The following is a 15140-nucleotide window of genomic DNA, read 5'->3' as shown; positions in this document are numbered from 1 at the left end:
TCTCTAAATTCAAGCCAGTTTATATATCTCATGCCAAAACAAGTGAATATCATTCAAGACTTCGTATTTCTTGGTTTCACAATCAATGCTGATGGAAGCAGCCGTCAAGAAATCAAATAATGTATAGCATTAGGCAAATCTTCTGCAAAAGACCTCTTTAAAAGTGTTAAAGTGCAAACACACAATTGTGAAGACTAAGGTGTATCTGATCCAAGCCATACTATTTTCAATGGCCGTATGTGCATATGAAAGTTGAATAATGAATATGGAAGATCAGAAAAGAATCAGTGCATTTGAATTATGGTGTTGACAAAGAATATTGAAAGTACCATGAACTGTCAGAAGAACAAACATATCTATTTTGGAAGAAATACAGCAAGAATTCTCCTTAGAAGCCAGGATGGTGAGTCTTCATCACTCATTGCTTAGACATATATTCAGGAGACATCAGTCCCTGAAGGACATTATGCTTAATAAACTGAGAATCTGTGGACATGAGGAAGACTCCCACTGAAATTGATTAACACAGTGTCAGAAACAATGGGTTCAAACACAACAATTGTGAGGATGGAACAGGATCAGGCAATGCAGTTTTGTTCTGTTATTCACAGGGTCACTATGAGTTAAAACTGATTGGACAGCACCTAACAACAACTTGGAAGCAGCAATACAAAAATCAAATGATATAGTTCACTGGTCAAATACGATGCAAAAGACCTCTTTAAAGTGTTTAAAAGCAAAGATGTCAATTTGAGGACTGAAATACATCTGGCCCTCACAATGTTATTTTCAATTGCCTTCTGTGCATAGGCTTTCTGCTCTCATAAAGATTTACAGCCTTGGGGACCCTATACAGGGTCACTATGAGTAGGAAACGACTCAGTGGTATATGACCACCAACCACCACTTCTCTCTCTATGTGTATAAAAGCTGGACAATGAATAAGGAAGACCAAATAATTAATGTCTTTAAATTATGTTGTTGGTAAAGAATATTGAATATACCATGGACTGTTGAAGAAAGAACAGTTCTGTCTTGGAAGAAGTACAGCAAGAAAGCTTTTTACAAACAAAGATGCTGTGACTTCATTTCACATAGTGTGGGCATGTTATAAAGAGGGACCAATCTCTGCAGAAGTACAGCATGCTAGATAAAGCAGAGGGTTACCAGAAAAAAGAATGACCCCCAACAGGATGGACTGATGCACTGGCTACAACAGTAGTATCAAACATGCCTATCATTGTGAGGATGGCACAAGACTAGACAACATATTGTTCTATTACACATGGTATCAGTCTCAGTAGAACAACATTATAAAAAACACTGAACAGTACAAAATTCATAACATAATGAGAGACTTCTCTTTTCTTTCACTCAATTTTATTCCACAGAAGGAACAATGGTTATGAATTTGACAAATAGGCTTGTGGTATTTTCTGTGCTTATTTCATATAAAAACACACACACACAGGATCATAATGCACTTAATAATATACAAACTTGCCATTTCCATTTAACTTATTATGAGTATTTTTATAATTATGCATATATATTTCCTTCATTTTAATTGTATTTTTCCATTGTATGCTATGCTATAATATTCATTTAAACAATGTAATATTCATGCTTATTTAGGCTACGTAACTTTTGATGCCATTTCCAAAAATGATGCAATGAGCACCAATGTATAATAAATTGTGTTAACTCTGTGCATTTATCTGTGGATAACTAAAATGTCTGCTTTAGCTTTAATCATTGATATCTAAAATTGTTCCATGATTCCTTGAGATGTCATTATTAAATCTGTATGAATGCAACCAAAACAATTTAAATTTTATTTTAAAGGAAATTTCATTACCAATGAAGACAGACTAAGCATGCAGTAAGATGGCTTGGTTCTGTTTCTTCCTAGAAATCTATAATTTCATATATTATTGTTGTTAAGTACTATAGAGTTGTCTCAGACCCATAGTGACCCTGTATAGCATTTCTGAGGAGGAGTTGGTGGATTTGAACCACCAACCTCGTGGTTAGCCATCCAGTGCTAATCCAATAGCACCCCACCAGGACCCCATAATTTAATATAGGAGTCCTGGTGTGGCACTGTGGGTTAATGCGCCAGACTGCAAAGCTATTTGAACTGCGAGGTCGGCGGTTCAAGCTCACCAGCTGCTCCTTGGAAACCCTATACAGGGTTGCTATGGGTAGGAATCGACTCGACGGCACTTAACAACAACAACAACAATGATTTTTAGGATCCTTGGAGCTGTTGTAGGATAAACACTGGGCTGCTAATCACAAGGTGGCAGTTTAATTCCACCAGTGGTTCCATATAAGGAAAATGAGACTTTCTGCTCCCGTACAGATTTATAGTCTTGGAAACCCTATATAGAATGGCTGTGTGTCAGAATCGACTTGATGGCAATCTGTCCTTTAAGGGTTGTGTCTGGAAATATCCAAGAAAGCAAGTGAGCACAAGGTGTAGTAGACAGTCTTCTCCCACACTGGACCAAGTCCTAGAGTCTTGGATTTTTGCTACTTTGTGAATTAGCTTAAAACCATGGTACCCATTTAAACATTTTCACAGATAGAAAGAGGAGCCCTGGTGGTACAATGGTTAGAGTGCTTAGCTGTTAACCAAAAGGTCTGCTCCTCATGAAAAATACAGGACGGTCAGTTTCTACTTTGGAAACCCTATGGGCAATTCTACTCTGTGCTGTCCGGTCACCAGGATTCCGAATTCACTTAACAGAAACAGCTTTGGTTTCTTTTTTGTTTTATTTTGGAGTACATACTATGAAAAGTACGTTTTTCTCTTAGAAGAGGTCATTTTACCCATTGAAATCCTTCATCTTCTTCCCCTTTCAGGACTGGGAGGGGACTTTACGGTATAGACAGTATGCCAGATCTTCGTAGAAAGAAAACTTTACCTATTGTACGCGATGTGGTAAGTTTCTCCTCTTAATCCTCTTTGATTGCATGTGTTGTATTTTTCTCCAGTCTGTATGCATTTCATGGAATAAAATATATAACAGAACATATTCTGCCATGTTAGATTTATTATGTCTTTAAAACCTATTCGTGCTGTTAACTGCCTTTGAGTCAGTTCTGACTCATAGCACCCCTTTATAGGGTTTCTGAGGAGCGGCTGGTGATCTTGAAGTGTTGGCTTTGCGGTTCAAATTGACATTGCAGTCCAGCACATTAATAGGCAGCACCCCATCAGGACTCCTTAAAACCTATTAAATGGAGAAAATAACTCTAAACTTGTGACAGCTTTTGGTATTAGTTGAAATTACAAATTGAGTTGAAATGACTCTATAATTGAGCCAAAAGGAATCACACAGCGGGCTCAGTAAGCAGCTGCAGCTGGACTTGGATGTATTCAATGTTGTGAATGACAGTAGTTTCATTTCCAAGTTTAAGGTTTGATTTGAACTTCCTTTGCCGTACTCCAGTAGACTTTCCTACTCCATAATGCAAGCAGACATTAATCAATTCTTCTTGTTGTATTAAGATTGAGTCTAACTAAATTAATAAGCTATTCTATCTAAAGGAAACTATTTCTCAAGCCATGAAAGCTGTTATTAGTTCTGGATATAACATAACTCTGAATAATTCAAACTCCCCTGTAGTAAAATTCTTTGAGGGTCACCTAGAGATTCAAAGGATTGATAATGACACATGAAAACAAATAACCCATCAGCATGGGGAAAAAATGTTGTTTTTCCATCATCCGAAGTCTCTTCACATTTTTACATAGCCATATTCTTAATAGTTTACAGCATGAAAAATGTACTTTTCCCCAGAAAAACAGAATTTTCCCTTTTAGCAATAATATGCATAATTTATTGATGGCAACGGCTGTTAATTTTGCTAAGGAAACCTTCGTCTGAAAACCATCACTTTGATTTTATATTAAGAATAACAGTATTTTGATGCTGAGACTACAAGTATGATGCATCTGTATAATTAGTTCAGATTCTTGACGTTATGATATGGATGCTATTTTAATGTGTTATACTTATTTAACATAATTATGCTCTTTTCCCACTTTTGATATATCTAATTATTTACACTCTGCTCCCTCTCACTCTTGGAATCTTCAGGCCATGGTAAGTGGTTTTTAATTTGTTCAATTAATATTTGCCAGTCTCTCAAATGCACATTACACTGAATTCATTGAATTAAAAACGGAAAGATAGAGAAATTCAAATAGAGATTCTTCAATAAGAAGTGTAGTTCTTCAAGAATCTAGCATAGGAATCAATTCTGAAAGAAATTATATATACAATAGGTGCAAATTACAGACTAAAATAAGATGCATACATTATGCTGTTGTTAGTGGTAGTGTGCTGTGGAGTCTGTTCCAACTGACAGTGACCCCTTTACAGGGCTTCCGAGGCCGTAAATTTTTACAGGAGCAGAAAGCCTCATCTTTCTCCTTCCAAACAACTGGTAGTTTCAAACTGCTGACCTTGAGTTTAGCAGCCTGATTCATAACCACTACACTACCAGAGCTCCTTATACATTATGTTAGGGGCAGTATAAGTCAGAGTTGGAAGATCACCTTGAAGAAACTCGACAAAGTAAGTTCTCTATAGGTTTACATGGATGAGGTAAAAACAAGTGAAGAGTGAGTCCCTTACTTAGATGGATGCTCAGTTTTATATGAGCACCTGGCTTTGTAGCCCCCTAGGAGATTTACTGATGAGTAGATGGGAGTAGAGGTGATCAGGATTACATTTCCACTTTCACCTCCGTTTGCTCCTAATAGGATACAGACTTAATTTCCCATATTAATCTTTTTATTTCCAAAGTTCTCTATAGCATTGCCAGCTTTATTATATTTTATGTATTTCAGGCAGGAACAGGTGATAATGATTCTATTGTATAAATTGAAAACTAAAGTTTCTTGGGTTACGATCACTGCCTTAGGCTGGGTTCTCTAAAGAAACAAGACCAGTGAAACATATATATGTAGATTTACAGAGAGTTTATATCAAGAAAATGGCTCACACGGTTGTAGAGGTGGGAGTGTCCCAAGTCTGGGTCAGATGAACCAAGATCAGTAAGTCAGATGGCAGCCAGTCAGGCAGTCTGGCAGGCAGGCAGGCAGGTCATAGAGCAGGTCACTGGCTCAAGTCTAAAGAATTGGAGGTCAGAGGATGAGCCAAATTCAAGATCGAGATGTAGCAGGGAGCGAGCACACTTTGCCTGAGCGTCTAATATATTGGAAGCAGGCCACACTACTGAGGAAGAATCCTTTCAATGAATTGACTGATCATAACTGAACTCATCATAGAGTTAACTGTAAATTAGATCTTATTGTGGGAATAATTATATCTCAACTGTCAAACCACTGAAAATCCTAGCCTAGTCAAGTGGACCCAAAACCTTAACTATCACAATCACCTAATTACTAACATGAATAAAGAAAACAAATCAAAGTAAAATGATTTTACACATTTTGTACACAAAGTATCTGTGTAGAAGAAAATCTTCTTGCTGAATATGGAAGCATATTCTAAGGAGGGGTGACAATCCATGAAGCGTGTACTACCATTTGTGATTCAGACCCTCACATAGGTCATACTGACACTGTAGCGATGATTCTGGGTTATAAAGAAATAGTAATAATAATCAAAACCACCTCGGAAAGAACATTCCAAAAGTCTTTTGCTAGTTTTGGTATTGATCAATCTCCTTTGCTGGAGCTTAGTTTTCTCATCTGTCAAATGTAAGGGTTGGGTTTGATGATCTAAGAGAGGCTTTAGAGCTGCTATTGGAAATGGCAGGTGAGTAGATTCCTATTGACTAAAATATGAGCAATAACACATTCACATTATTCTGAGTCATATGCACATGGCAGCCTCCCACATATCAGTAAGGCATCATTCTGTCTGTTTTAGACCCTGGCTGCACGGAAATCCGGACTCTCGCTGGCTCTGGTGATTAGGACGTCACTAAACAACGAAGAACTGGTAGGTGCAGTGCTAATGATGTGATGTTATTTACAGATTGCTATTGGTGGTGGTAAGTGCCACTGACTTGGTTCCAACTTGCAACCCTGCGTAGGGTTTCTAAGACACGGCTGTTGGATTTGAACCACTGCCCATGTGGTTCATGCCAACCTTGTGGGCCAGTGCATAATCCCACAGCACCAAACCAGGCCTTTAGTGGATAACAATCTCCACTAACAATAATTAGTACTTGTCCTCTACCAATAATTAATAATGTTGTTACTCTGTAGGATAAGCACTGGACTGCTAACTGTGAATTCTCCAGTGTGAGCCCACTAGCTGCTCCTTGAGGAAGAGATAAGGCTTCTGCTTCCACAAAGATTTACAGCTTCAGAAACTCTATACAGGGTTGCTATGAATTGCAAGTGATTCCATAACACTTAGCAATAACGACAATTATTGTTAGTAAGTATTTTCTAACTAGTGGTCATAATCACAGAATAAAATCACACTGTGTTCAGCTACTTGTTACATCCATCCCAATGATCCAGGAATAATTGGTGCAAAGTCAAAGACCCATAAATAGTTCCTTTCACTTCAGCTTCCCTGTCTATCAAGTAATTTTCTACTCCTCAAATTTGCTTTCGCCTTCCCAACTGGGAATACTGTTCCAGGATGGAACAGCTTACCTGTTATTCTGTCTCTGAAAAAAAAAAAAAAAAAAAGATAAAAATTCTATGACCTAGTTCAAGGTTCACCTTTATGAAACTTTCCCTATACTCCTTCCTCTATTTCTGGTTGTGTCTCCTCCTTTTAGAACTTAATAAAATTTCATCATGAACTTCATAGTATAGTGTGGTTAAGAATGAATATTGCTTGGTGCAAGTCTCATTTATACTGCCTCATTAGTTTTACAACATCAGGTAACTTGCTCCATTTCATTATCTGCAAGTGGAATAATAAGACTGTACCAAAAAGAAATGGTCAATATTCAACCATTTCAAGAGGTACCATATGATCAAGAGCCAATGGTACTGAAGGAAGAAGTCCAAGGTGCACTGAAGCCCCCAGGAATTGATGGAATACAAATTGAAATCTTTCAACAAAATCTTTTAAGAAACTTGGAAGACAGCTACCTGGCCAACTGATTGGAAAAGATCCATATTTGTACACATTCCAAAAGGAGGTAACTCAATGGGATGTAGAAATCATCAGATAATATCATTAATATCACATACCTGCAAGTAAAATTTTGTTAAAGATAATTTTAAAATGTCTGCAACAGCACAGACAAGGAATTACCAGAGGTTCAAGCCAGATTCAGATGAGGACGTCGACTGAGGGATGTCATTGTTGATGTCAAGTGGATCTTGGCTGAAAGCAGAGAATGCTACAAAGATGTTTCCTGTGCTTTATTAACTGTACAAAACCTTTCAATGTGTGCATCAAGATAAGCTGTGGGCAACATTGCAAAGAATGGATGACATTGCAAAGAAGTGTACTCCTGAGTAACCTGTACATAGACCAAGTGGCAGTCATTGGAACACAACAAGAGGACACTGAGTGATTTAAAATCATGAGAGGTGTGGCTTATTCAGTCTGTATGCTGAGCAAATAATCTGAGAAACTGGATTATATGAAGAAGAGCATGGCTTTAGGATTGAATATGCAGATAATACAACCTTGCTTGCTGAATGTGAAGAGACTTAAAATACTTACTGATGAAAATCAAAGACCACAGCCTTTGGTATGGGTTACACCTCAATGTAAAGAAAACAAAAATCCTCACCACTGGACCAATAAATAGCATTATGATAAATGGGGGAAAAATGCTCTTGTCAAAGACTTCATTTTGCTTAGATCCACGATTAACACTCATAGAAGCAGCAATCAAGATATGAAATGACATATTGCATTAAGCAAATCTGCTCAAATCAAACACTTTAAAGTGTTGAAGAGCAAAGATGTCGGTTTGAGGAATAAGATGCGCCTGATCCAAGCCATGGTATTTTCAATAGCCTCATATACATGTGAAAACTGGACAGTGAATAAGGAAGACCATAGAAAAATTGTTGCATTTAAGTTGTGGTGTTGGAGAAGAATATTGAAAGTACCATAGACTGCAAGAAGGACAAACAAATCTGTGTTGGAAGAAGTACAGCTAGAGTGCTCCTTATAAACAGGATGGTGAGACCTCATTTCTCATACTTCAGACATAGTGTCAGGATGGACCAGTCCCTAGCGAAGGACATCGTGCTTGGTGAAGGGAAAGTCAATGAAAAAGAAGACCCTCCCAACAGGATAGATTGACACAGTGACATTAGCAATGGGATCAAATGTAAGAATGATTGTGAGGTTAGCACAGGACCTGGCAATGTTTCACTCTGTTGTGCATAAGATTGCTGAGTTGGTACCAACTCAGAGGAATGTAGCAACACCACCAACAGCAAGACCTTTACAGAAGCAGAGTGCCGCATCATTTTATCGAGGAGCCAGCCAGTGGTGGGTTGAAACTACCAACCTTTTGATTAATAGCCAAATGCTTCAACCTTGGCACCACCAAAGATCCTTTCAGAATACAAGCATCCCAAACCCACTGCTGTGGAGTGAATTCTGCAAAGTAGTGACCCTATATCATGTTTCCAAGACTGACTGTCTTACGGAAGCAGAAAAATTCATCTTTTCACCTTAGAGTAACTTTCTTGTTGTTAAGTGCTGTCGAGTTGGTTCTGACCCATAGCAACCTTGTAGTCGATTCTTCCTACCAACCCCACAACACCTTCCTAAAGAATCAACAAAACCTAGGGTTTCCAAGGAGCATCTGATGAGCTTGAACCAGCAACCTTGAAGTTCAAAGCAACTTTGCTGTCCAGTACATTCTCACACCAGGATTCCATTTGGAGTAACTAGTAGATTAGAAATGCCCACTTGTAGGTTAATTTTTCCCACAACACCACCAGGGCTCCTTTTAAAAATATAACCCAAACACACTGCCATCGAGGTGATTCTGATTCATAGGGTTTCGAGACTGAACATCTTTATGGGAACTGAAAGCATCATCATTCTCCCTGAGAGCGCCTAGTAGGTTTGAACTGCTGACCTTGTGGTTAACAGTCCAGTGCTAATCCTACTGCAACACTAGGACTCCTCTTTAGAATACAAGTAGCTGTAAATATATATGTCAGGGAGCTTTGAAACTGGGCTCACTAAAATCACCTGGGGAGCTTTAAAGCATATGGCATCCTGGGATGAGTGTCATCAATAGTATTTGTTCTAAATGTAAAGTAGATTCTGTGTATTAGTAACTCTGTCTTGCACAGCCCGTCTTCCAAGGCTGTTGCTGTAAATAATTTATCATGTCTTCCACCATGGAAATGAATATACTCTACCTTCCCAATTTTGGCTACTTTTTTGCTATTCTTATGTTGCTTTTGTTATTAAGTGCTTTTAAGTTGGTATTGAGTCATAGTCACCCTATATAGTGTTTCTGACAATTTGCCAGCAATAATACATCACTTGTTTTAACTTCCTAAACATTTGGCATTTGAAGCCATTACTTTCAGTTCTGAAAGTTCCCTGGTGACAGAGCAGTTAAGCACTTGGCAAATAATCAAAAGGTCAGTGGGGTTCAAACCCACCACCAGTCACTCTAAGGGAGAAAAATGTGCAGTCTGCTTCTGTCTTCAAAAGCCAATGGGAGAGTTCCACCCTGTCTTACAGGATCAATGAGTTGGAATTGACTCAGGGGCAATGGGATTTACATTTGTTATCTTCTTCTTCCAGTCGTCTTTCACCCCAAAGTCAACCTCTCCTAGGCTTCTCTAGTAGCAAGCTGGCTCCTACCCCAAACACATCTGTGAAACAATGCATGCCTATTCATAAAGGAGAAGCCCAGCCATGGCATGGATTGATCCGGTGGCAATAGTAATGGTTCAAATGTAATGGCAGTTGTGAGGATGACCCAGAACTGGGCAGGCGGCATTTTATATAGGGTTGTACATAGGGCCACTATGATTCAGAGCCAATGTAACAGTACCTAACCACACTAATAACAGCAAGTTGAAGCATTTTCAGTGTGCCACAGGATAAAAAAATGTGCCCACTAGTCCAGGACTACCTGGTATTAGTGTTATGGTGCCACACAAAATTTTGAGGATAGTTTGGATATAAGAGACAGTAGACATCTTCTGTTGCATGAGAAAACCCCACATTGCTTGCTAAATATGAAACTATCTAGTCTTTTGCTTTAGAGGACAGTTCTTAGATTACCCTCTAAGCAGGTAAGCACAAACTAACTTGTGTTTACTTATTAGTAAGTAGGAAATAATTTCACATTTTCCACCACATCAGAGTCTGCGTCAAGATATGCCTGGCTTCTGCCTTCCTATCAATCCCACAGCACCTTCCTATAGAATCAACAGAGTACATAGTAAGCAAAGCAAGCATGGCGTTCTTGTACATACATACTCATCTGTAGTGAACACTTTCATATGTCACTTGTACTTGCTAATTAACCTATAGATATATTTACTGATCTATAGCTATATTTACTAATATTATAGTGTAAACTACACATGCAGTTTGACATGTGAAACTGTTCACTACGGATGAGTAAGCACTATAGATTAGTAAGTAAATATAAGCATGCCTGTGTTTACCTCGATTATGGACTCCTGGTGTGGCACTATAGGCTAAGCACTGGACTGTAAAGCACAAAGTGACTACTTCAAACCCCCCAGTTACTCTTCATAAACCCTATGCAGGGTTGCTATGAGCTGGACTCGATGGCATTTAATAACAATAACAATAACAACAACAACAACAACCTTGGTTATAGGGTGATCTGTCCTTGTTTGAGAAACTAATTTACCTAGGATTAAGACTTTTTACTGATAAACTCCTACACCTACACTGTCACTTTTTTGTCTTTTAAAATAGGGTATTTGGGTTGAACCACAGATACTCTATCTTATGAAAAGTTAACATGAAAGCCATAGAAATTTGTGCAGTGTTACTACATTTTCTGAGGTTCCCGAATAGATCTACTTTTCAGGAACTTAAAAGTATTGTTTCCTTAGTTTCCGAAAACCTGAGTAAAGTATTGACTTTACGGATGTTGATAAATAAGTAAAGTTCATAAAGTTCATTTCTCCAGGACCCACGTCTCAAACAGTGAATGAAATATGACTTAAACAGTTATAATAAATGCCAACCTTGGCAAGGTACTACATTCCATTACTATATGGACATTATAAATGCCAAAGCAAATAATTCCACTCCTTGGTGATGGACATCTTCCTAGACACCCTCGATGTGAAAGCATGAAGCGTTTGCTTTTACATGAAGGAAAATGGCTTGGTCATGTGAAAAATACCCAAAGGTAACGCTTTAATTTTATTTAAAGATATATAGTTAAAAAGCTCAGTCTTCTCATCCAATGAAGGAGAGGACGTCAATGTCTCATGTAACGTGACAGTGGACCAGTTAGCACATGCTTCATTAGCATTGTCCTGGCAATGGGTGAAGCATTGCCAAGTGCCTGCATACGCCACCAATGCAACCCCACCAATGACTGTTATTAGATTGACTGGGAACCTCAGTCTAGTAAGTCTGAAAATGTCCACGAGACATATTAAGACAAGAAGGGATAACCAATCTAATATACAAAAATAATAACAAATATCTGCCTGACATTTGTGCTTGGCTTTCATAGAGGAATAGCTTCTTCGTGGTAGACTCAAAGTGTATTCATTCAATAATTCAGCATAGATTTACTGATATTTACTTATGTGTCAGAGATCCTTTAAGACTCTAGAAATAAAGAAGTGAGCTTTAAGTTAGAAATGATACAACATTTCTGTAGTAGGAAGGGAGGCTCGATCAAGCTGGTCTAACACGTTCTAGATTAGTTTCTAATATGCAAACTAAATGTGATAATATTTCCGCAGTGTTGTTGGGGGAATCGAAACCAGTTTTAAGGAACTCTGGTAGCGTAGTGGTTACGAATTGGGCTGCTAACCTCCAAGTCGGCAGTTCGAAACTACCAGCGGTTACGTGGAGACAGATGAGGCGTTCTGCTCCCATAAAGAGTCACAACCTTGGAAACCCTGTGCAGGGTCACTATGAGTCGGAACCGACTCCACGGTACTTAACAACAACAACAACCCATTTTTGATTCATGGGTACGTGAGAGGACAGTAGAATGAGTCAGTTCCCTTTCAGGGATATTGTTACCCTCTTGCTTTATTTCCTTTTACAGTCACTCAATTTTCCTCACTCTTTTTCAAGACTTCTGCCAGAAATTTTATAAGCAATCCGACTCCATCCCAAGTAGTAAAAATTAGACTTACCACATTAAAAAGACTATAATTTTCCCCAGTGGAGAAATTCATGTAATTCTAAACCTCATATTTAATAAATCAATCACTTTATACCATCTCTGTTGCTTATATATTTATTATTCCTGAGAATTTGAGTTGGAGAAATAGTTATACATAGAAACCAAGAAAGCAAAAATATTGCTTTTGAGTTGCTTTCGACTCAAAGCAACTTGACAGCACAGAATTGAACTGCCCCCTAGGGTTCCTAGGAGTCCTGGTGTGGGCCTGTAGGATAAAGCACTTGATAGACCACAAGGTTGGTTTGAACCACAAGATCTGCAGTTCAAACTCACCAGCCACTCCTTAGAAACCCTGTACAAGTTCGTTATGAGTTGGAACTGACTCAACAGCACTCAACCACAACAACGAACAGGATTTCTAAGTATGTGATCTTTAAGGAAGCAGGTTACCACATCATTCTCCTATACAGTGGCTGCTGGGTTCAAACCACAGACCTTTCAGTTGGCAGATGAGTGCTTAACCACGGCACCACCCCAGAGCCTTGTAATGTGTCTGCTGCTGCTGCTACTACTTTATGCAGTTGAGTGAATTTCAACTCATTGCTGCCCAGTATAGGGATTCCAAGGCTGTAAATGTTTAGGGGTCAGAAAGCCTCATCTTTCTTCCACTGAGCAGCTGTTGGGTTTGATCTGCTAACCTTACAGTTAGCAGCCCAACGCGTAACCTACTACGCTGTGATAAATTTACTGCAATCTGTTTTCAGATTACATTCCATGTAATAATGAAAGGATCCGCCACTTGTCTGTCCGTTTGTCATACTGTGGTGGCTTGCCTGTTGCTGTGATGCTGAAAGCTATGCCACTTGTAATTTGAAGGTTGGCAGAGTCACCCATGGTAGACAGATTCCAGCTGAGCTTCAAAGTAAGAGAGACTATTCTTGTGAAAGTTGGGCTATGATTAAGGAAAACTGTAGAATTATTGTTATAACGTACTGTGGTGCTGGAGAGAATATTAAAGGTACCATGGACTCCCAGAAGAACAAACAAATCTGTGTTGGAAGAAGTACAACTAGAATGCTACTTAGAAGCCAATATGGCCAGACTTCATCTTTCAAACTTTGAACATATTACCAGGAGGGGCCAGTCCACAAAGAAGGATATCATGCTTTTTAAAGTGGAGGGTCAATGAAAAAGAGGGAGGCCCCCAACGAGATGGATTGGCACAGTGGCAGCAGTTTTTGTTCTGCTGTGCATAAGGTCACTATGAGTTGACACTGACTCTATGGCACCTAACAACAACAACAAATAAAGGGATTGCCTATATAGTACTCTGAATTAATCAATTTTCTACTTAATTTGAATTGACTCCGTAGATTACTCACAAATTACAGTGAAGATTATTTTTGCATTGTGTTGTGTTCTGTGGATACATCTGATTCATAGTGACCCTGCAAGTATGACACTGTAGAACTTTAAGGGTTTCCTAAACTGTAATCTTTAGCAGATTGTCAGGTTTTTTTCTACTTCCAATGGAGGGCATCTGTTATAAAACAGTGCAAGTAAAACAAAGTTACTTATAATCTTACCTGAACAAGGGTGTAACTTTTAGTCTTTGCACTTTGTGCTATAAAATAGTGATTCCAGTAATTTTCATTTTTACAGTTACATTTGCATGAAGACTACTCTGATCAGTAAATCAGCACTGGAATTAAGACTGTTTTTATAGTCAGAAACCCATTCTCACTTTGTTTTGTCTTGATATTTACAACAAATTCCAAAGGTCACGCTGAAACTATCTCTTTTCTCTATAAATCTTTCTAATTCTTTTGTCCAGAAACAGTAAAATGTATACCTATGAGACAGAAATTACTAGTATTTTTTCACCCAAAATAACATATATCAAGTACATGAAAAATGCTCTAAAATATATAGCATATTTATTCTTTACAATTACCAAAATGCTTTCTTTGGAGTATAGGAAGAGGGTTGTTCACATAATTCCATGTGAAAAAGCCACCCGATGAGGAGGGAAACAGAACTCCACTAGTTAAGTTACAGGTTAATGTTGTTGTTGTTAGGTGCCATTGAGTTAGTACCGACTCATTGTGGCCTTATGCACAGCAGAACGAAACACTGCCCGATCCTCAGCCAACCTCACTACTGTTGCCGCGCTTGAGTCCATCGATGCTGCCACTTGGCCAATCCATCTTGTTGGGGGTCTTCCTCTTTATCTCTGACCCTCCACCTTACCAAACATGATATCCTTCTCCAGTGACTGGTCCCTCCTGACAATATGTCCGAAGTATGAGAGACAAAATTTGGCCATCTTGGCCTCCAAGGAGCATGCTGGCTGGTTAACATACTAGAGGCAAAAAGGAAAAGAAGTATGAAGAATAGGAGAACACAGGCATTGTTCTTGATCTAATCACTAGTTAGTCGATTAGAATGGTGATGGTCTAAAATCACTAGTCATTGCTCTTGGCAGGAAGTCAGATTACTTTATTTCTTGGACACAATTTATTTTCCTCATATGGTTTTGAATAAAAAGGGCAACTAATTCCCTTTTCATGTCCTAATTGTTCAACAAGTTATGCATTAGTACAAATCATTGTAAATTTCAGCTTCTTGGAGCAATCATTTTCATCAAAATATGTGCCCAAGGTGTGAGTATCTTTCCATGATATATAGTCTATAGGTAGTACTTGGCCACGAAGCTGTATCAGCGAGAAGGCATTCCACATTAGAAAACTGCCTTTGTTGAAATCATATAAGCAATATGAAAATGATAGGTGTGTGTTTTCTAACTGCAGATGTCTTAGATTATATATATAATTTTA

General features: G+C 38.5%; 1 protein-coding gene across 1 annotated transcript in view; it reads left to right on the top strand.

Moving 5' to 3' along the window:
• UNC13C (unc-13 homolog C (C. elegans)) overlaps positions 1–15140 on the top strand; it is a 769914-nt gene that overhangs the window by 263965 nt on the left and 490809 nt on the right. The window contains exons 4-6 of the mRNA XM_006831631.1: positions 2869–2947; positions 4110–4115; positions 5913–5984. Coding sequence (XP_006831694.1) covers positions 2869–2947; positions 4110–4115; positions 5913–5984 — 157 coding nt within the window. The remainder of the gene's footprint in view (positions 1–2868; positions 2948–4109; positions 4116–5912; positions 5985–15140) is intronic.

Source organism: Chrysochloris asiatica, unplaced genomic scaffold (genome assembly GCF_000296735.1).
Source record: "Chrysochloris asiatica unplaced genomic scaffold, ChrAsi1.0 scaffold00004, whole genome shotgun sequence".
Classification (NCBI taxonomy): domain Eukaryota; kingdom Metazoa; phylum Chordata; class Mammalia; order Afrosoricida; family Chrysochloridae; genus Chrysochloris; species Chrysochloris asiatica.
This window is presented reverse-complemented; position numbering and strand designations above follow the sequence as displayed.